This window comes from Convolutriloba macropyga, chromosome 5 (genome assembly GCF_964194025.1).
Source record: "Convolutriloba macropyga chromosome 5, txConMacr16.3, whole genome shotgun sequence".
NCBI classification, from domain to species: Eukaryota; Metazoa; Xenacoelomorpha; order Acoela; family Convolutidae; genus Convolutriloba; species Convolutriloba macropyga.
In genome coordinates this window covers 44,853,293-44,877,538 of record NC_134472.1, presented here as the reverse complement: position 1 = coordinate 44,877,538, position 24,246 = coordinate 44,853,293, and the positions used below count along the sequence as shown (strand labels likewise).

At 32.6% G+C, this 24,246-nt stretch overlaps 1 protein-coding gene across 1 annotated transcript in view; it reads left to right on the top strand.

Moving 5' to 3' along the window:
* Window positions 1-24,246, top strand: part of LOC142340381 (uncharacterized) — a 75,355-nt gene that overhangs the window by 39,609 nt on the left and 11,500 nt on the right. The window contains exon 6 of the mRNA XM_075390957.1: window positions 18,697-18,906. Within this exon, the coding sequence (XP_075247072.1) occupies window positions 18,697-18,906 (210 nt within the window). The remainder of the gene's footprint in view (window positions 1-18,696; window positions 18,907-24,246) is intronic.

Sequence of the window (24,246 nt, the reverse complement as noted above, 5' to 3'; positions counted from 1 at the left end):
CGGTTGCCGCACAGCTTAAATCGTTTGAAAAACATTTAGAGAGCGAAGAAGACCTTGGAAGACGATATCAAGAAACCATCATCGTGAACTTTGAAAATTGACTTTTTCGAAAACTTGATTAACTCGAAAATACCAAAAAAAAACAACAATCACGTCCACCACACAATTTTCTTATCAATCCCAATAAGCGCGGGAAAAATCATAGGTTTTGTAACGCTTAATCGAAATTCTGAGATGTTTCACTAAATTACATCCTCTTGTAGTGACAATATTTTTCGCAGAAACTGATAGGAATAATTTTTCGATTCAGAGAACATTCAAAAGCGATGACTCAAAGTGTCGAAGCAATTTTCGTTCAAAAGCTATTTTCTTCAGATGATTTCGATTCCCGCGATTTCTCTGGAGAGCTAACATATGTGATTCTTTTCAAATCTACGAGTACACGAGACATACTTTTGGAATCAAAAGGTCTTCATTATGTTGCCGACTTTGCGCTTCAATAGATGGGAATAAAAAAAGCAAATTTCCAAAGGTTTCGGCTGTGATTAAACCCCACTTTTATATGGACGATTTCACTTCCGAAATGCATTACTGAAGTGCTGAAACGTGGCGGCTTTGAATTGAAAAAGTTAACAAGTAACAATGTCAAGGTACACCAGTCTATTCCATCAACTCATAGATCAAACCGGGATTCAAAACGATTGAGTTTTGAGTCGCAAAATTCTTCTGTACTAGGATTACAGTGGAATGTTAGTAGTGGTGATTAACTTGAAATCTGTAGAGAAACAGAATTCGAAGTACCCAAAGTGGTATCTCAAAAAAATTGTTCTATTGTTTTTGTCATCTGTGTTAGAACCATTGGGACTGTTTGCACCGTTCACTATGAGGATGAAAATGTTTCTGAAATCAATTTGGATCGAAAACGGGCGAAAAGGGGATGAAGAAATAAACGATACAGACCAAGCTCTTTTCCTCACTTGGGCCTCCGAACTAAAATTTGTAAATGAAAACAAGATCTGCAGAGAGTGTTTCGAACCCGGCGGCAACCAATATTCTGTTCATGTGTTTCTGGATAATTCAGGTGACGCTATGTGCATAGTCGAGTATTTAGTTAAAGTTAACAACATTGGAATACCAGAACTGTCATTTGTGATTGGCAAAGGCAGAATTGCACCCATGCGACAACTTCCAATACGGAAATTGAAGCCTCAGGCGGCTTTGTACTCAGCGATAATACAGGAGCACGACATCCCAATCGTAAAATTTTACAACTGGAAAGATTCGGTTACTATGCTTCAATAGCTGTGATCTGTCTATAAGAGTCCACCTGTTTTGGTTGCAAATCAATTTGCGGAAATCATGGAAGAATTGACGATTGAAGACTGTAATTACGTTAAAGGAAAGGACAACTCTGCTGATATTGGCACAAGAGGAGTTACCGTCCCAGAGCTTCAGCAGGACTTTTATCTAGTATGTCGGTAACTGGGCCGGCTTGGGTAGCAATTGACCTCAGTGGCCAGAACAAACAAGCTTGCTTTACTTGAAAAAAACCTTGAAGATAAAACGTCATTATCAGCTGAAGTCGCAGACAAGGTCGAACACCATAGAACCCTCATTAACTGGTACTGATTTAGTATTTTTAAGAAGCTTCCAAAATCAGTTTGTCTTTTTGAAACAAAAATCAACAATTCAATTGACAGCTATCATGAATCACAAATTGCAAAGATGAATCACTCAATAACGTTCACAGCGCATTATCTGACATGAAAACTGTAAGAAAAATAGTTATCCCATTTCTAAGCTTTCACCATTCTTTGATGAAGAAGGACTCATTCGATTGAAGGGGACACTGAATGAATCATGTTTAACGTATGACCAAAAGTTTCCGATATTTTTCAATTTCAGACACTCAGCCGTTGAGCTCTTTGTTGAACATGAACAGAAAAAAAATGGAAAACGTTCGAAGCACCCTTCATCAAATCTATTGGATACTTGGTTTGCAAAATTGTCTGCGAGGCATTGGGAATAAATGATTCACGTCACCAGAGATGGCTGACTTGCCACTTGAAAAAGTTGGCGGTGGACCCTCTCCTTTCGTAGACGGCTGTGGTCTACTTTCTAAATTTTGAAATTATCCTACTTCGACGCAAATTGAAACGCTGGTTCATTGTCTTTACCTGCTTCACAACAACAGTCGTCCACAGTGAAGTGGCACAAAGTCTTGATGCAGAGTTGTTCGTAGCAGCACTAACTAGATTTGCAGCAAAGACGCAGTAAACCAAGGACCATATTGAGTGAAAATGGTTTAAATTTTGCGATGGTTGAAAGATTATATCCTATGTGGGGACGAGTTTGAAACGTTAATCTAGGCCGTGACGGCATTGTGCCGTTAGCCTTGATCATGTCAAGAGATGGCAGTGTGCTGAAGAAATTTTCTGTCAAATGAGCTCCAGTATTTAATTGTTTGGTCTTCCAGAATGAAAACAGGGCAGCAATGTTGGCGCGACATGGGAAAACTAAAAAAACTAAATCAAATATTCAGGAGACTATTAAGACATGCTGACGGCTGGCTGATTAATTGACTTACGCCTCTGCAACGTTTGCTACACTAAATCATCTTTGCCGTGAATTGGTGCTATTTTATCTTTCCCCCATGTATCAAGATTGGCCATTTATTTCGTAATAATTAAATAAGGACCGCTAATTAATGGCGCGTAAGATGTCTAGCTTGCTATGAAACACTCCTCTAACTCTAACATTGTCTCAACAAACCTTGCCAGACCTATATCTAATAAATATTGTTTTATGACAATCTTATCAAAATCGCCATCTATTAAGTTTAATTAAAGAAGTTTTTTGTTCTGTTTAAACCTATTGTCCTTTAGAGCAATATTTTCATCATTCATGTTGCTGGTAACCGAGAAAACTCCACAAAAAGTTTCATCAACTTGCTGTACTTATAAACCATAGAATTCAAGAAATAAATTTTCGCCATTTATTGCGATTAGAGTTAACGATAGCTCATTATGAATAGCAATCAAAATCTTTGCTATGATCTTGTTATAGCCTTTGATACTTAATCATATTTCTATTAGATTGCTGTTAAGGCATATTTGAAAGATTGAAAGTTTGGATTGAGCCAGTGTTTACATTATTTTCAATTTGTTTCAGTTTTTACATTTAAAAAAACTGCTAACATTTTGATAGCTCCATGTTTGTAGATTTAAAAGTTTTCATTCCGAAGAGTTTAAGAAAAATTTAGGGCCTTTGATTTTACCTATTTATCACTTAATTTGTAATATGCAACTATGCAAAATCCGTTGACTTCCTTTTCAATGCCATCAATTTTAAATATCAAGATACATCGAGATGTGAATAAAAACTAAGTTAACACATTCGGTGATAAGATGACCATTTAGTTGTCCCAGATATTGTTTTGTTTTATAGACTAGCTTACCATGAATGATTTCCACGCTAGAAAGCACTAGGTATAGATCAAGACAATACTTTTCGCTAGACAATTTTTATCTTTCAAATAGACGCCGGGGCAGGGATTATTCCTTATTTTGACGAGGAACCCTTCTAGTTACTGTTCACTTATCCCTTTTTTGTATCAAAAAAATATTACTTAGTTCATTGCTAACATGGTTCTATTTTAAATCGACAGTCCACACTAATTGAGTTTACCATCCCTATACCGTTCATTAATTTCATTAATTGCTTTCTTTTTTTGTCGTCAACTCGGGCAATTTGCTCAACTCCCCTCTCATTGGTTGAGTCGAGAAGGAGAGAAGAATCAATTGATATAAAAAGAGTTAGTTGTTTCTTACTGAGGGTTAATTGTTTCTCATTGTGATCATTGCAGTTGAACATATGCTTAAAATTTTAAAATTTGTTCTAGCGCATATTCAGTTCGCTAAAACATACAAATGCAACGAAAACTCTCGAACGATTGCATATAATCGTGCGATATCAATACATAATAACAAAATAGACACTTTTGACTGAGAGTCTTCTCCTTTCAGCGTCATACGAGTAACAATCCAATTATCATGTTTGCAAAGAGTGAAAAGTGATGGCGTATTAAAATTGCGAACAGATTCGATGTTGTTTTGGTGTAGTGTACTGGTTTTTTGTCGATACTGCTTTTCTCTATTTCAGATTGTCCAAAAGTCCTAAGAAGTTCGAAGGGAGTAACGTTGGTGATGTTTTTAGTAAATTGCCGTTTAGCCCGAGTTGAGGTGTCAACGCTAAGAATCGCTAAAAAATGTAAGATTTGCGGTGAATACGGTGAAAAGACGTAAGAATTGCGATTTTTAGCATTGAATGCGATGAATGCGGTGAAAAAGAAATAATTCACCACTAAAAACACCACAAATCCTACAAAATTTTAACGCATTTGTTTTTACAACGATTATTGAATCTGATTTAAATTCACAAGAAATAGCAAAAAAGTTAAGTGACAGATGGCGCAGTAGAATAGGAAGTTGTTGGCATGCAGGAGATGACAAGTTCGAACCCGTGTACGGCAGTTTCTTTGGTGAATGCGATGAAAAAAAATTCACCGCTAAGAATCGCAAATCTTACAAAAATTCACCGCTGAAAACCGCAATTCTTACAAAAAATCACCGCATTCATCGCACAAAAAAATGCGGGCGCTTTGCGGTGAAAATTATTTTTTTTCACCGCAATTCGTACATAATTTTTCGACCAAACCTCGACCCGGGAGTGTACGATGATGAGCCAATCACTCTCTTCCCACCTTCCCTTCATTCTCCCTCGCTATAAGTCAGTGCTTATTCATAGCATTTTTTAGTCTGCTTTTTTAATGGGGACAAGATGGTGATCATGTCATGTTTTGCCCTGTTAAAATTAAAAGTGACCTGTTCCCCTCAACACCATTCAGCACCACAACTACTACTCCAAACCCAAACCAAATTTGCTCCCCTTTAAACCCAATGCAAGGAAGGACTGTCAAATCATTATTCTTCATCTAATTCTATCAAATCATTAGTATTAGTTTCTTAAAACGCCCCTATTAAGTAGTCAAACGTTGAGAACTCCTCCACCTCTCCTGTAGACCATAGGCGCTTTGTTCAGGTACCTAATCTTCTTCATGTCTCGCGATGTAAATACTAATGATTTTATAGAATTAGATGAAGAATAATGATTTGACAGTAGAAAACGTGAAGGGACAGAGTCCTTGCATTGGGTTTAAAGGGGAGCATATTTGGTTTGGGTTTGGAGTAGTAGTTGTGGTGCTGAATGGTGTTGAGTGGAACAGGTCACTTTTAGTTTTAACAGGGCAAAACATGACATGATCATCATCTTGTCCCAGTAAAAATACAGACTAAAACCTGCTATGAATAAGCACTGATTGAGGATGTTACTATGATCCTGGTAGTTATGACAATTGTAAAAATTTTACAAGTGAGTCATACACCTTGTAAGTTTTCACTGGATAAATATTCGACTCACATAAGTTCTTGCAGTTTATCAATTCAATTTGTACGTTCTTAATAGCTTAATAACTGACATATGAGAAAACATACTCAATACCTTTGGTGCCTGAGCAAACATCAAGTCGAAGTTTTCAAGCTCTTGAGTAACTCTTGAGAAAAAAAGTTCTGCCTATAACGAGGAACACTTATTGAAACTCACGTGAACACGTGAGCCAATAGCAGCAAATATCGAGCTTTATTTTATCGCCTTGCATTCCTGATAACAACCTGCCAAACTCTAGCATTCCTGATAACAACCATTTAGCTCTCAAGTTTTTACAACTTCATCTTGCCAACAGCTTAGTTGGATTCTCTTGGAAGTCAGCCCCTTTTGCACTCAGCCCAAACGTTTTTACGGGTGATCTATAGCTGATCAGTAGTTTACTTCTTACCCCCACCCCCCATTAATGGGCATAAACGGCAAAGAGGGGGATGGGTCTGAAACAGAAGAGATCACATTTTTTTCATTTGGCACAAAATCGGATGTCTTAGCAAGAAAAAGAAGGTTCGGTAATATACGTTAGCACATAATGTTCCGACCCCACTCATCCACAGTCTTGGATTAGTTGTTTGCAAATCAAGTAGAGATAGCTAACCTTGAACTTCAAGCTATTATAAGGTTTCTCGAAGATTTTCAAATATGGAGAGATGTCTATATCAGTGCGACTAAAATTTTTTTTTGAAAATCATGGACAAAAACTGAATTGGGCAAAACCATTGGATTAAGAAATATCATCTGCAAAACCATTTCTCAAGCAAAAAAAAATTTTTAATGATTAAATATCCTAACTTTTTTATTTGACGGACACCAAAACATGAGATTATACATTCTAATTCTACACAATTTAACTAAGAAAATAAATTTACTAAAATTTGCGGACCAAAAAAATTTCTTTGGTTGGAGCAGATTTTGACTATAAACAAAGCTCATGACCCCACAGGCCCAAAAATAAACAGAGAAGGTCAAAAAACGAGTCAGTTTTTTTTAAAGTGTTCTAAAGAAGCAATCATACATCAAAATTTTAACCAGTTCTTACCGTTTATTTTTCAGCAGCTGTTTTTTATCTCTATTCAGTGACAAAATGACATCAAGTCATATATAAAACTGCAAAAGAGGACATGATTCAAAAAAATCACATGCGATCTTCCAAAAAATTACCTCGTAGTTAACAGAATTAGCTATTGACTGTAAAAACTCATTGAATTTAAAAATTTCACATCATAGAGCCAATGAGAATGCCTTTTTAAAACTGAAACCTGTTTTTGAGACAATAAGAAAAACAACTAATGAAAAAACTCAAAAAATCAACTTTTATAAAAAAGAAAAAAGTACCTGTAAAAATTGTTATATGAAAACTAAAACAAATAAATAAAGTCAATGAAGTTTTTAAGTGAAAAGTCTAGTAATAAGCAGATGAGACAATGTTACTGGTCCTAAAAAACTAAACTTTCATTTCAGATTAAAAATGTGGGTTCTGAAATAATTTTTTAATGAGTTAGGTATATCAAGCGTGCTCAGAAGCTTATACACCATTTATCAAAAAAAACAATTAAAGAAACATAGCAGGACAAGTCCTGTCGTACAATTCAAAGAATTTTCATTAACAAAAAAGTAAAAGAAAAATCAAATATATTAGAATATGATAAAAATCTGATCAAATTTTGTTATAAATTGAGATCCCGAAAAAACTACCTCTGCCAAAATAATTTCATCAAAACAAGTAGTACTTAAAAAACCACTTATGTGAATTTGAAAAAAAAAATTTAGGCTAAATTATGAAAAAAAGCTCTTAAAAATAACTTTCACTGAAAAACTGGAAAAAGTTAATAAATTTTTTAATTTTTCAAAAAACATATAAATCCAAAAAAAAGTTCCATTCAGCCAATAGGGTATCCAGATGTTCGCAAAACAAGAGGCAAGTCACAATAGGCAAAAAAACTTAGCTAAAATCAGAAAAAAAAACGAAACACTGCAAAAAAAAATAAGAAAAATTGTTCCAATTTTCGCCGTTTTTTGTCATATTTCTCAACAAAAAATCATTCTTACCCCAAAACTGTAACCAATTGTTATAATAAAATTGCTCAAGTAGAAGGGGTTTCTTCAATACCCATTTGAGCCAGTAAAACAAAATAATCGTCAAAAAACCCAAAAAAGGGCCCGAAAAACAGCAAAATGCATTAAAAACCTCCGAATTATCATAAAAATCATATGAATTTCCAGAAAACTTCAAACCACTACCGAAACCAGACTAAAATTAAAACAAAATCATAATCAAACCTCTTAACCAAAATAAATGAAAGAAAAACTGCCTTAAAATGCCGCACGTGAACAAAAATTTTTCGCTCGCTTAGAGAAAATTTTTTCACACATCAATTTCTCGCTCTCTCAAAAACAGCGGTATGAACAAAAAACCACTCTCTTTTCGCTCCGCTCTTCACTTTTGTTCAGCACCAAAATCACTCCAATTTTTTTCAGGCGTTTCATTTCCCGCTTCAAAAATCACTTCAATAAAACTGATTAAAAAAACATAGCAGGACAAGTCCTGGCGTACAATTCAAAGAATTTTCATTGACTAAACAGAAAAAACTAGACCTAGAATAGACTATGAATTAATTGAGAAAAAAATTGTTTTTTAAAATTAGATAAAAAATAAGAAAAAAACAGAAAATCAATGCCAAAATGCAGCATGTGAACACAAAAAACCACTTGCGAGAAATGAAAGTTTAATTTAAACAAAAAACTAGGCCTAGAATGGCTGGGAATGGATTGGGAATACCATCTAGAAAAAAATCCGTTTCGAAAAATCGAAAAACAGTAAAAACCAAAGTGAAATTGCCGCATGTGAACAAAAAACCACTACTTAGAAACCGAATTTTTGTTCCAACACCGTTTTCTCACTCTACTTTAAAATTAGAGCGAAAAAATTTACACCGCAAAACACTCGCTTTTTCGCTCCATTTCCTGTTTCGGCGTGAACAAAATCACTACTCCAATTTGACTTTAAAAATCATGAAAATGTGTGAACAGATCTAAAAAAAACATAGCCGGAAGAATTCCGGAAACGACTCGAAGTGACAACCCATTTAAACGCCATTCAACTACTCATCAATCACTAAGTAATAATTATGTTGAAACAAAGTCATGAAACAAAAAAGTAAAAAAAAATCAAATCTATTAGAATATGATAAAAATCTGATCAAATTTTTGTTAAAAATTGAGTTCCCGAAAAAACTATCTCTGCCAAAATAACTTCATCAAAACAAGTAGTACCTAAAAAACCACTCGTGTGAATTTGAAAAAAAAAATTAGGCTAAATTGTGAAAAAAAAGCTCTTAAAAATAACTCACTGAAAAACTGGAAAAAGTTTCTAAATTTTTTAATTTTTCAAAAAACATATAAATCCAAAGAAAAATTCCATTCAGCCAATAGGGTATCCAGATGTTCGCAAAACAATAGGCAAGTCATAATAAGCAAAGAAACTTAGCTAAAAACAGAAAAAAAACGAAAATTTGCAAAAAATTGAGAAAATTAGTTCCAATTTTCGTCATTTTTGTGTCATTTTTCTCAACAAAAAAATGATTCTTACCCGCAAAATTGTAACTAATTGTTTTCATAATTTTTCTCAAGGAGAAGAGGTTTCTTCAATTTCCATTTGAGCCAGTAAAACAAAATAATCGTCAAAAAAACCCAAAAATGAGCCCGAAAAACAGCAAAATACATTAAAAACCTCCGAATTATCATAAAATTCATATGAATTTCCAGAAAACTTCAAACCACTACCGAAACCAGACTAAAATTAAAACAAAATTATAACCAAACCTCTTAACCAAAATAAATGAAAAAAAAACTGCTTTAAAATGCCGCACGTGAACAAAAAAATTTCGCTCGCTTAGAGAAAATTTTTTCACACATCAATTTCTCGCTCTCTCAAAAACAGCGGTATGAACAAAAACCACTCTCTTTTCGCTCCGCTCTTCACTTTTGTTCAGCACCAAAATCACTCCAATTTTTTTCAGGCGTTTCATTTCCCGCTTCAAAAATCACTCCAATAAAATTGATTAAAAAAACATAGCAGGACAAGTCCTGACGTACAATTCAAAAAATTTTCATTGACTAAACAGAAAACTAGACCTAGAACGGACTATGAATGGATTGGAAAAACCAGATTTTCAAATATGGAGGAAGTCTATATCAGTGCGACTAAATTTTTTTTTTGAAAATCATGGACAAAAACTGAATTGGGCAAAACCATTGGATTAAGAAATATCATCTGCAAAACCATTTCTCAAGCAATAAATTTTTTTAAAGATTAAATATCTTAACATTTTTATTTGACGGGCAACAAAACATGAGATTATACATTCTAATTCTACATAATTTACACAATTTAACTCAAAAAATGAATTTACTAAAATTTGCGCACCCAAAAGTTTTTTTGGTAGGAGCAGATTTTGACTGTAAACAAAACTCATGACCCCACAGGCCCAAAAATAAACAGAGAAGGTCAAAAAACGAGTCAGTTTTTTTTAAGTGTTCTAAAGAAGCGATCATACATCAAAAATTTTAACCAGTTCTTACCGTTTATTTTTCAGCAGCTGTTTTTTATCTCTATTCAATGACAAAATGACATCAAGTCATATATAAAACTGCAAAAGAAGGCATGATTCAAAAAATTACATGCGATCTTCGAAAAATTACCTCTTAATTAACAGAATTGGCTATTGGCTGTAAAAACCCATTGAATTTAAAAATTTCACATCATAGAGCCAATGAGAATGCCTTTTTCAAACTGAAACCTGTTTTTGAGACAATAAGAAAAACAACTAATAAAAAAACTCAAAAAATCAACTTTCATAAAAAAGAAAAAAGTACCTTTAAAAATTGTTATATGGAAACTAAAACAAATAAATAAAATCAATGAAGTTTTCGGTAATAAGCAGATGAGACAATGTTACTGGTCCTAAAAAACTACACTTTCATTTCAGATTAAAATGTGGGTTCTGAAATAATTTTTTACTGAGTTAGGTATATCGTGCGTGCTCAGAAGATTATACATCATTTATCGAAAAAAACAATTAGAGAAACATAGCAGGACAAGTCCTGACGTACAATTCAAAAAATTTTCATTGACTAAACAGAAAAAACTAGACCTAGAATAGACTATGAATTAATTGAGAAAAAACTTTTTTTAAAAATCAGATAAAAAATAAGAAAAAACAGAAAATCAATGTCAAAATGCAGCATTTGAACACAGAAAACCACTTGCGAGAAATGAAAGTTTAATTTAAACAAAAAACTAGGCCTAGAACGGCTGGGAATGGATTGGGAAAACCATCTAGAAAAAAATCCGTTTCGAAAAATCGAAAAACAGTAAAAACCAAAGAGAAATTGCCGCATGTGAACAAAAAACCACTACTTAGAAACCGAATTTTTGTTCCAACACCGTTTTCTCACTCTTCTTTAAAATCGGAGCGAAAAAATTTTCACCGCAAAACCACTCGCTTTTTCGCTCCATTTCCTGTTTCGGCGTGAACAAAATCACTACTCCAATTTGACATCAAAAATCATGAAAATGTGTGAACAGATCTCAAAAAAAACATAGCCGGAAGAATTCCGGAAACGACTCGAAGTGAAAACCCATTTAAACGCCATCCAACTACTCATCGAACAAAATTTGCCTTCACTGATTTATGATTATCTTGAAACGAAGTCATGAAACAAAAAAGTAAACAATAAAACCAAATCTGTTAGAATATGGTAAAAAATCTGATCACATTTTGTTATAAATTGAGATCCCGAAAAAACTGTCTCTGCCAAAATATCTTCATCAAAACAACTAGTACTTAAAAAACCACTTATGTGAATTTTGAAAAAAAATACTTTAGGCTAAATTATGAAAAAAAGCTCTTAAAAACAACTTTCAATGAAAAACTGGAAAGAGTTACTAAATTGTTCAATTTTTCAAAAAACATATAAATCAAAAAAAAGTTCCATTCAGCCAATAGGGAATCCAGATGTTCGCAAAACAAGAGGCAAGTCATAATAGGCACAGAAACTTAGCTAAAAACAGAAAAAAAACGAAAATTTGCAAAAAAAATTAAGAAAAATAGTTCCATTTTTCGACATTTTTTGTCATATTTCTCAACAAAAAAATGATTCTTACCCACAAAACTGTAACTAATTGTTTTCATTATTTTTCTCAAGTAGAAGGGGTTTCTTCAATACACATTTGAGCCAGTAAAACAAATTAATCGTCAAAAAAACCCAAAAATGAGGCCGAAAAACAGCAAAATACATTAAAAACCTCCGAATTATCATGAAATTCATATGAGTTTCCAGAAAATTTCAAACCACTACCGAAACCAGACCAAAACTAAAACAAAATTATAACCAAAGCTCTTAACCAAAATAAATGAAAAAAAACTGCTTTAAAATGCCGCACGTGAACAAAAAAATTTCGCTCGCTTAGAGAAATTTTTTTCACACATCACTTTCTCGCTCTCTCAAAAACAGCGGTATGAACAAAAACCACTTTCTTTTTGCGCTCCGCTCTTCAATTCTGTTCAGCAACAAAATCACTCCAAATTTTTTCAGGCGTTTCATTTCCCGCTTCAAAAATCACTCCAATAAAATTGATTAAAAAAACATAGCAGGACAAGTCCTGGCGTACAATTCAAAGAATTTTCATTGACTAAACAAAAAAAACTAGACCTAGAATGGACTATGAATTAATTGAGAAAAAAATTTTTAAAAAATTAGATAAAAAATAAGAAAAAAACAGTAAATCAATGTCAAAATGCAGCATGTGAACACAAAAAACCACTTGCCAGAAATGAAAGTTTAATTCAAAAATCATGAAAATGTGTGAACAGATCTCAAAAAAAACATAGCCGGAAGAATTCCGGAAACGACTCGTAGTGAAAACCCATTTAAACGCCATCCAACTACTCATCGAACAAAATTTGCCTTCACTGATTTATGATTATCTTGAAACGAAGTCATGAAACAAAAAAGTAAACAATAAAATCAAATCTGTTAGAATATGGTAAAAAATCTGATCACATTTTGTTATAAATTGAGATCCCGAAAAAACTGTCTCTGCCAAAATATCTTCATCAAAACAACTAGTACTTAAAAAACCACTTATGTGAATTTTGAAAAAAATACTTTAGGCTAAATTATGAAAAAAAGCTCTTAAAAACAACTTTCAATGAAAAACTGGAAAGAGTTACTAAATTGTTCAATTTTTCAAAAAACATATAAATCAAAAAAAAAGTTCCATTCAGCCAATAGGGAATCCAGATGTTCGCAAAACAAGAGGCAAGTCACAATAAATTAAACAAGAGGCAAGTCACAAAAAAGTAAACAATAAAATCAAATCTGTTAGAATATGGTAAAAAATCTGATCACATTTTGTTATAAATTGAGATCCCGAAAAAACTGTCTCTGCCAAAATATCTTCATCAAAACAACTAGTACTTAAAAAACCACTTATGTGAATTTTGAAAAAAATACTTTAGGCTAAATTATGAAAAAAAGCTCTTAAAAACAACTTTCAATGAAAAACTGGAAAGAGTTACTAAATTGTTCAATTTTTCAAAAAACATATAAATCAAAAAAAAAGTTCCATTCAGCCAATAGGGAATCCAGATGTTCGCAAAACAAGAGGCAAGTCACAATAAATTAAACAAGAGGCAAGTCACAAAAAAGTAAACAATAAAATCAAATCTGTTAGAATATGGTAAAAAATCTGATCACATTTTGTTATAAATTGAGATCCCGAAAAAACTGTCTCTGCCAAAATATCTTCATCAAAACAACTAGTACTTAAAAAACCACTTATGTGAATTTTGAAAAAAATACTTTAGGCTAAATTATGAAAAAAAGCTCTTAAAAACAACTTTCAATGAAAAACTGAAAAGAGTTACTAAATTGTTCAATTTTTCAAAAAACATATAAATCAAAAAAAAAGTTCCATTCAGCCAATAGGGAATCCAGATGTTCGCAAAACAAGAGGCAAGTCACAATAGGCACAGAAACTTATCTAAAAACAGAAAAAAAAACGAAAATTTGCAAAAAAAATTAAGAAAAATAGTTCCAATTTTCGACATTTTTTTGTCATATTTCTCAACAAAAAAATGATTCTTACCCACAAAACTGTAACTAATTGTTTTCATTATTTTTCTCAAGTAGAAGGGGTTTCTTCAATACACATTTGAGCCAGTAAAACAAATTAATCGTCAAAAAAACCCAAAAAAGAGGCCGAAAAACAGCAAAATACATTAAAAACCTCCGAATTATCATGAAATTCATATGAATTTCCAGAAAATTTCAAACCACTACCGAAACCAGACCAAAACTAAAACAAAATTATAACCAAACCTCTTAACCAAAATAAATGAAAAAAAACTGCTTTAAAATGCCGCACGTGAACAAAAAAATTTCGCTCGCTTAGAGAAATTTTTTTCACACATCACTTTCTCGCTCTCTCAAAAACAGCGGTATGAACAAAAACCACTCTCTTTTTGCGCTCCGCTCTTCAATTCTGTTCAGCAACAAAATCACTCCAAATTTTTTCAGGCGTTTCATTTCCCGCTTCAAAAATCACTCCAATAAAATTGATTAAAAAAACATAGCAGGACAAGTCCTGGCGTACAATTCAAAGAATTTTCATTGACTAAACAAAAAAAACTAGACCTAGAATGGACTATGAATTAATTGAGAAAAAATTTTTAAAAAAATTAGATAAAAAATAAGAAAAAAACAGTAAATCAATGTCAAAATGCAGCATGTCAACACAAAAAACCACTTGCCAGAAATGAAAGTTTAATTCAAACAAAAAACTAGGCCTAGAATGGCTGTGAATGGATTGGGAAAACCATCTGGAAAAAATCCGTTTTGAAAAATCAAAAAACCAGTAAAAACCAAAGTGAAATTGCTGCATGTGAACAAAAAACCACTACTGAGAAACCGGATTTTTGTTCAAATACTGTTTTCTCACTCTACTTGAAAATTAGAGCTAAAAAGTTCACACCGCAAAACCACTCGCTTTTTCTCTCCATTTCCTGTTTCGGCCTGAACAAAACCGCTACTCCAATTTGACTTCAAAAATCATGAAAATGTGTGAACAGATCTTAAAAAAAAACATAGCCGGAAGAACTCCGGAAACGACTCGAAGTGATAACCCATTTAAACGCCATCCAACTACTCATCAAACAAAACTTGCCTTCACTAATTTATGATTATCTTGAAACAAAGTCATGAAACAAAGAAGTGAACAATAAATTCAAATCTGTTAGAATATGATACAAAATCTGATCAAATTTTGTTATAAATTGAGATCCCGAAAAAACTATCTCTGCCAAAATAACTTCATCAAAACAACCAGTACTTAAAAAGCACTTATATGAATTTTGAAAAAAATACTCTAGGCTAAATTATGAAAAAAACTCTTAAAAACAACTTTCAATGAAAAACTGGAAAGAGTTACTAAATTTTTCAATTTTTCAAAAAACATATAAATCAAAAAAAAGTTCCATTCAGCCAATAGGGTATCCAGATGTTCGCAAAACAAGAGGCAAGTCACAATAGGCAAAGAAAATTAGCTAAAATGAGAAAAAATAACGAAAATTTGCAAAAAGTTAAGAAAAATAGTTCCAATTTTCGACATTTTTTTGTCATATTTCTCAACAAAAAAAAAGTTCTTACCCACAAAACTGTAACCAATTGTTTTCATTATTTTTCTCAAGTAGGAGGGGTTTCTTCAATACCCATTTGAGCCAGTAAAACAAAATAATCGTCAAAAAAACCCAAAAATGAGCCCGAAAAACAGCAAAATACATTAAAAACCTCCGAATTATCATAAAATTCATATGAATTTCCAGAAAACTTCAAACCACCACCGAAACCAGACTAAAATTAAAACAAAATTATAACCAAACCTCTTAACCAAAATAAATGAAAAAAAACTGCTTTAAAATGCCGCACGTGAACAAAAAAATTTTGCTCGCTTAGAGAAAATTTTTTCACACATCAATTTCTCGCGCTCTCAAAAACAGCGGTATGAACAACAACCACTCTTTTTTCGCTCCGCTCTTCACTTTTGTTCAGAACCAAAATCACTCCAAATTTTTTCAGGCGTTTCATTTCCCGCTTCAAAAATCACTCCAATAAAATTGATTAAAAAAACATAGCAGAACAAGTCCTGACGTACAATTCAAAGAATTTTCATTGACTAAACAGAAAAAACTAGACCTAGAATAGACTATGAATTAATTGAGAAAAAAATTGTTTTTTAAAATTAGATAAAAAATAAGAAAAAAACAGAAAATCAATGCCAAAATGCAGCATGTGAACACAAAAAACCACTTGCGAGAAATGAAAGTTTAAATTAAACAAAAAACTAGGCCTAGAATGGCTGTGAATGGATTGGGAAAACCATCTAGAAAAAATCCGTTTCGAAAAATCGAAAAACAGTAAACACCAAAGTGAAATTGCCGCATGTGAACAAAAAACCACTACTGAGAAACCGAATTTTTGTTCCAACACCGTTTTCTCACTGTACTTTAAAATTAAAGCAAAAAAATTCACACCGCAAAACCACTCGCTTTTTCGCTCCACTTCCTGTTTCGGCGTGATCAAAATTACTACTCCAATTTGACTTCAAAAATCATGAAAACGTGTGAACAGATCTTAAAAAACAAAAAAACATAGCCGGAAGAATTCCGGAAACGACTCGAAACGAAAATCCATTAAAACGCCATCCAACTACTCATCAAACAAAACGTGCCTTCACTAATTTATGATTATCTTGAAACAGTCATGAAACAAAAATGTAAAAACAATAAAATCAAATCTGTTAAAATATGATAAAAAATCTTGAACAAAATCACTACTCCAAGATGAACAAAATCACTACTCCAATTTGACTTAAAAAATCATGAAAATGTGTGAACAGATCTTAAAAAAAACATAGCCGGAAGAATTCCGGAAACGACTCGAAGTGACTACCCATTTAAACGCCATTCAACTACTCATCAATCACTAAGTTATAATTATCTTGAAACAAAATCATGAAACAAAAAAGTAAAAAAAAATCAAATCTATTAGAATATGATAAAAATCTGATCAAATTTTGTTATAAATTGAGATCCCGAAAAAACTATCTCTGCCAAAATAACTTCATCAAAACAACTAGAACTTACAAGATCCACTTATGTGAATTTTGAAAAAAATTGAGGCTAAAATCATGAGAAAAAAAGCTCTTAAAAACAACTTTGACTGAAAAACTGGAAAAAGTTCCTATATTTTTTAATGTTTCAAAAACAAATAAATCCAAAGAAAAATTTCTTTCTGCCAATAGGGTATCCAGATGATCGCAAAACAATAGGCAAGTCATAGTATGCAAAGAAACTTAACTAAAATCAGAAAAAAAAACGAAAAACTGCAAAAAAATAAGAAAAATCGTTCCAATTTTCGCCATTTTTTTGTCATATTTCTCAACAAAAAATCATTCTTACCCCAAAACTGTAACCAGTTGTTGTAATAAAATTGCTCAAGTAGAAGGGGTTTCTTCAATACCCATTTGAGCCAGTAAAACAAAATAATCGTCAAAAAACCCAAAAATAGGCCCGAAAAACAGCAAAATACATTAAAAACCTCCGAATTATCATAAAATCATATGAATTTTCAGAAAACTTCAAACGACTACCGAAACCAGACTAAAATTAAAACAAAATCATAACCAAACCTCTCAACCAAAATAAATGAAAAAAAACTGCTTTAAAATGCCGCACGTCAACAAAAAAAAATTCGCTCGCTTAGAGAAAATTTTTTCACACATCAATTTCTCGCTCTCTCAAAAACAGCGGTATGAACAAAAACCACTCTCTTTTTGCTCCGCTCTTCACTTTTGTTCAGCGCCAAAATCACTCCTAATTTTTTCACGCGTTTCACTTCCGGCTTCAAAAATCACTCCAATAAAATTGATTAAAAAAAGGACTCCTCCAATACTCCTCTTCGAGTCTCAAGATGACAGCGCCCCAATAAAATTCAAATTCTTTGAATTGTAAAAAAAAGGACTTCTCCAATACTCCTCTTCGAGTCGTAAGAAGACAGCGCCCCAATACAATTCAAATTCTTTGAATTGTAATAAAGCAACAATTGGCCTATTTCATTTCTTACCACTTAAGTAGAAGATTGTAACGGACATCGATATCATTTGACTCCCAACGGTTTCACTGCAATAACAGGCTTCAATTCTGGACAAAACATAAAAGTTGTGCCATATTAGTTTTGACAAAGCAGATTAGTTTTCCCATAATTTTTGAGTTTTACCAAATGTTCACTTGTTGTGAGTTTTGTTGCTTCATTTTCAAACGTTCTCAAGAAAGTTGTGTCTGAATTCTGATACGAAGAGCACCGTAGACTTTGTCAATATGTTTTTATTAGTATTAAATTTAGCACCACAAGTTTTTAAAACAAACGAGCTTTCAATTTTCTTCCGCTTTTTGTTTTTGTTTTTCTCATTTGCAGGGTTATGAGGAAAAAAGCAGAAAAAAATAAAATTGGAAATTTTTTGTTTCGAGAATTAGTGAAAATAATTTTATCAAAAACAATCAGAAAATATTGACAAAGTGCACGATACTCTTGGGAACAGAAATCAGACACAGCTAGAACCCCGATAACTTTGATAAGCAAAGAACGAAGTTTACAAAAATTGGACACTTGGCAGAACTCAAAAGCTTCATGAAATCTATGAGTCTTGAAACCTTTCTTAAAGTAAAAACTTGTCTATAAATCACTTCCTAGATTCATAAACAGCCTTTGAATCGTTTAGAACTTTGTACTTCATTTCTAGCAAGGTTCTTGCCTTGAATCATCTTGCAAAAATGTTGTAAGATTTTAAACCGCTCATCACTAGGAGTTAAGCTTTACTGATTTAATGATATGCTTTTATGAGATATAAATTAATATGCAGAGCAAACCGCGTTTTTGCACAGTTTTAACTTGAACGCTCTGAAATTATAATTCAATTAACAAACTTTCGAAGAACTATATTTATGCGTTCTTAAAATTTTCAGTTCTTGTCTAAGCTGGAAGTGTCATAAACCTATAATTAACTTTGATTACCATGAAAAATATTCAATAAAAGATTTCAACAGACTGCAGACTGCTATCAAGACTTTTGCTTAGTTTCATGGTCGACGTACATCACTGACGAAAGTACGACAGACAACCTGAAAACATCCTCTCAAAAGGATGTATTCTACTCTGACGATGAAACAGATGAATTCGACACCTTCGTAGAAACGGAATCGATAGCCGAATCGGCTCTATCGGAGATTCCGGAGGGTACAAAAAGAAGCATTTTTGCGGCACCCAAATGGGATCCAACAGTACCAGGTTAAACTTGTTTTGTTTAGTTTGTAATTTATTTCTTAAATTTGGAATATAAGAATTAAGCAGATACTGCTAACGCAGTTCCATTCTTCATCAGGAAGTACTCAGAGAATTCGAACTTAGAAGAACTAATTAGAATTAAAGTCATACAGTCCGTATTTTCAATTAGAAATATATTCGGGTTACTTTGTCAACATAACATTCAATTGTTTTTTGTTCCGACCCCCACTTTAGTGGGGAGGGAGGAACTATATACTCAACTGGGTTTTTTTCGTTCAGTCAATTTTGGCCGATCGATGTATTCATATAAAATCCCGTCCAGCGTAGAATACGGAATTAAGAAGGTTATTTCGATCTTCGTTTTTTACAGGGAGTTATCGAGGTTTAAAGTTTTGTGAACATTCGACTGTTTTTGTTCACAATTACAGTAATTTTTGCTAAAATTTGGCATAATTTCGATAATATAATTAAAAATAAGTTAAAATTTTTAGAGGCAGAGTGTTGTTGTTACCGTTAGAGATAGAAGAGCGTTGCTGAATTGTTTGATTTAAGTTTTTTTGGCTAAAATTTTTGATAAAATTTTCAAAATTCAAAATTTTCATCAAAAATGGAACAAAATATGTTCTTTGGTCCACTTCGTTAAAGTTTGCCAGACATAGTGACCTAGAAACTTTAAAGCAGACTCCCTAATTTCAAAAAGAGCACAAGTTTCAACTAGGCGCCGTATGAAAGGCTTCTGCTGGAATTGAAACTTTGCCGTTTCTTGGAGATTTAACTCGATAATTATACAATATGCATCGTTTTTTTAATATTTGAAGAATTCCATGCAACAATTGGTCGAATTCGCAAACACCCGGAGCACTTGGTCGGTTCGCTGGACAAAATCAGGGAGAGGTTCGACATTATCATGGATTCTTAGAATCAGAGACTGCTTGGTTTTATTTTGATGCTGCATTTTTTCAAAATATTTTGCTTTTGTTTTTTTAATGTTAATTACCGACGATATTTTTTATTCACGGATCCGTGAATGACAGCTGCAATTTACGTAAATTGGAGGCCGAATGTAGATACAGTTTGCTTTCAGAGAACCAAAAGGTTTTTTTGGCTTTGAGGAAGAGTTTTATTAAAAAATTTAGCTTAATTCTTGTCTTTTGCCTTCAAATTTTTATTCGTTTTGCAGTCTAATTTTTAAGTTTACGACTCAAAGATCAAAATATCTTCCTCAGGAGGTGCAAGTGAACTTTTTCTATTCATTCGGTTGTTACCTAATGTCTCTTATGTTATTGAATGTATTTTTTTCAAGGAAATTTCTGTGATTTTATTGCAACATTTTGCTTATTCTCAGTAGGTACAGGTCAAATTTTCCTCCATATAGAATACACACTAATTTTGTGGTCGATTGTTTTAACAGAAGGTTTTCTTGCTTTTGGTACTACAAATTTTCATACAAAATTTTCTGATTCTTTTGCATAATTTCCAATTTTTGCTGTTGTTTTTGTTTCTTTTGTAAATTGTAACCTTATTTAACAATCTAACTAAAAAAAACTTTACAATTTTTTAGGCTGAACATATTTTTTTTTTTGTTTTCATAACATATGGTTTGAAGGGCTGTGACACCGTTCTCTTACAGAAATTGAAAGAGATTTTCATTTTTTCCCTTTATTTGTCGTTAATTTTTGTTGTCATATGCCAAATATTGTGTAAGTAAAGGTCTCAGTGGCCAAATATAGATAAACAAATGAACTTAATAACTGATATCGGTAATTAGCTAATGGTTGTTTTGATTTTCGAAATAAATTTCTGAAAAAGAAAGAGTAATAGTATTCTTCAACTTATCCCTTTTTGTTCTGGTTTCCTTTTTTTCGTATTGTACAATGTTGTATCATTTTCGTAAATTAGTCTCATTATTTAAAGCTCTCTTTAATGTTTTGTTGAATCAAACAAAATTTTTTCTGTTGTTTAAACATTTTAAATGATGTCTTCAGGGCTTAGAAAACTTGTTTCAGAAGAATTTTGTGAAGTTTAGATACTTTTCAGTTTTCGTTGTTCTTTTGTTGTCATTTTGTGATAGTCATTTTACAAAAAGACATTATGATGGTCAAGGGAGACTCAAATAAAGATGTTATGTTCTCGCGGTTAGTATCTTATAAATTAATGGTTGTTTGTGAAATCTAAACAAGTTGTTTGTGAAACTTATTAGTTCAGCTTGTATTCAATGTTATTTTATAGTCTTATGAATTAGTCTCATTAAAAACAGTTGCGATTAGTTTTCCGAGTAGTTGCAAGACAAACTGTCTACTCGTTTAGTCGAAAACTTTTGTTGGCTATGAATTTTGAAAATATTTGTTTTTAATGAGAAAAGAGATAGAATTTTGAGATCTGCCAATTCTGTTTCTGTTAAATTGCAGCTAAGCATCTCTATTTACAATTCACATCAGTTATCTATTGAAATACAATTTGCTCTTTATAGCGGTTTTATTTTCCTCAAATGGTGTTTCTTCTTGGAACAACCAGTTTTCATAAAACCAATTTTCGTGATTTTTGCATATTTGCCCCTTTTTTGTAGGTTTTTGCTTTCTTTTCACAGTATCACAATTATGGGCGTCATTTGATTTACAAATGTTGTTACCTTCAAAAAATGCAAAATATTATTTTTATTGTTTTTAGTGATCAGCTTAATATTGAATTGACTGGGGGGACATCGTTTTCTTGCATAATTTTTCGAGCAAATTTTTAGTTTTTGGCTGTATTTGCCGTTCTTTTTGTAGTCGTATGACATATCCTGGATAATGAAAGCCCTCAGTCATTCTCTATTGAGGTATAAAAGACTCTCTCAATGATTTCATTTGATGTGTAATGTTTCTAATCAGTTCGATTTTAATTCTTTTTTAAAAAAAAGCAATGTTTTTGTAAACTTTGCGCCTTCTGTTCATTTCTAGTCGACTTGTTGCCAAGTCGCATTGAGGAAAAATCCCATATTTTGTTCCAAAAAAAGCCGGTTATTCTTCTGAGTATAAATTTTATCTGAGGCCATCTTGATTTGGTTTTTAGTCGTTTTCAAAAAATGGACCAGGAGTTTTGGTCGTAATTAATATTTGTAACTGTTTGATTTTTATTGCCGTCTATTCTGTTCGTCATATTATGGCAGCCACAGGTCTCATAGGTCCTTTAGAGTAGATTGTTTTATTCTTCTAGTAGTTTGTTCAACGATATGTTGATATGTTAATTTTTTTGTCTCTTCCTCATTTTGTAGACAATTAAGTGAAAAACGTAGATGAGCGGGGTCGGAACTTAATGTGCGAATGCACATTACCGAGCCTCCTTGTCACTTCTAAATTCACTCCCAAACCTCATCAAAATTTGTATTTTGGAATTTGTATGTAAGCTCTGCACGTATAGTTTTTGTTTTTGCTTCTGCAAGTAATTTTGTGGGTATTGTTATGTGCATCATGTTTACTTGCAAATATTGCAGGTAAATTTTACTTGACAGTTTTTACATTGAAATTTAGTTCTAGTTCTGTCCAGCAGTAACACAATTCAGAAACCAGAAGTTTTTGTTCTTTTGATTTTGTTTCCGCCAATCACACAATCAGAGCTCTTTTATGAAACTTGTCACCCAATCATAGGTTAGAGGCAACTAAATTGTATTTTGAGCGTCAAAGTGTTTTGAGCGTCCACATGGGTGTGGAGAATATAAAAATATCAACAATTAAGCCTTAACAGATCGGGAGCAAAAATTACAAAGAAAACAAAATGGATTAGATATGTGTTCTCAATACTAGCTATACCTTTAAAAAAAATTTGGTATTGGGACCAGTAATTGTTTAGGTCTCTGATTGTGTAATTCTACATGTATAAAAAGGACCGGGGCACCAAAGAGTTTTAAGGAAGCTTGTCGCGAACACCCAATCACTTCAGCGATTTCCACGCGTAGTTTGCTTCAATTTCACGTGTCCTAAAAAAAGGAGCAACAAATTGTCAAACTAGACCACAATGTATTGCTTCTGATTAATTGAGATCAACTACTGAACTCAATACGTTGTACAAACTTCATTTCAAAAATAGTTTTGCTAAACAGTTTATCACGCACGAAGAAATGTGTTACTCCCTGTGTGGATTGCTACAGAACGGATTTCGTGGGAACCTCATGCACTTTATCATTTTAACGTCAAGAAGTTGTAATCTACTTTGTACGCAAAACTTTAGCGTTTACACAATTTTTGGTTAACCAAATCTTAGATATACTTGAAATGAGTCATGAAAGACCGATAAAACTTCAACACTGCTAAAATACTGAACTACACTTGAACAAATAAATATATTATAAATAGAAGAGGAATGAAACAATCAGCTTTCGAAATAACAGAAACAGAAGTTGTCCTTAGACTCCAAGACAAATTTAAAAGTAAACTTCTAATTAGGTTAGCATCAGTTAGGTTTACAAAAACCAAAAATATCAGCTACTACGAGTAAGAATATCATTGAATAGAACCTAGTCAAGTTCAGCAGTCAAAAAGATCACCATTTTGTTCAGGTGATCTGAATGAGACGCGTTCGAATAATTGCAATTCTTCAAATCTACAACTCTTGTTAAGTTTTATTCTTCAAAATTTTACGGCCATGTTGTCATCCCAAAAATTTAAATAATCAGCGAACTATATCTTTTATTAATAAGTCTGAGTCGGTACTTTAATAATCAATTGTCCAAATTGGTACAAAATTGAATGTTTTCGGAGGCACTTCTCCAATCATGCTGGATTTTTTTTTCCTTTTCAATAATATAACTTTGAACTGGTTCAAAATTTCGGTTGCTTAGATCTGAAAAAAAACTAAAGAAACAGTACTCGGTCTTATCACCCCAAGCATCTCAGTACTGGACCATTTTAAAACCAGAAAATGTATATAGACATTTTTACACTTGTACATACTCTGTTCAAGTTTAAATATACACTGATCGGTCGTTTTTCAGAGTAAAATTGAACTTCTGATTTTATTCTAATCTTAATCAGCCTTATTAACATTATCGTATCAATATTGTCTACCTAAAAAAAACATTCTGTTTATAACCTGTGTCAGCCCTAATTTTGAACCTCTTGCCAGGCATTTTCACTATATACTACATCAAACCCCAGGCCTGTTCACATCATACTACATCACTCCACATGCATATTCACAGCATACTACATAACACCACAGGCATATTCACATTATACTACATCACGAGACAGACATATTCACGTCATAGTACATCAGACCACAGGCATATGGTCGAGAATATACGTGCTGTGGCTATACGATTAAGCGAACGCATTCACCACGCACCACATTTCACCCCAAACGCAC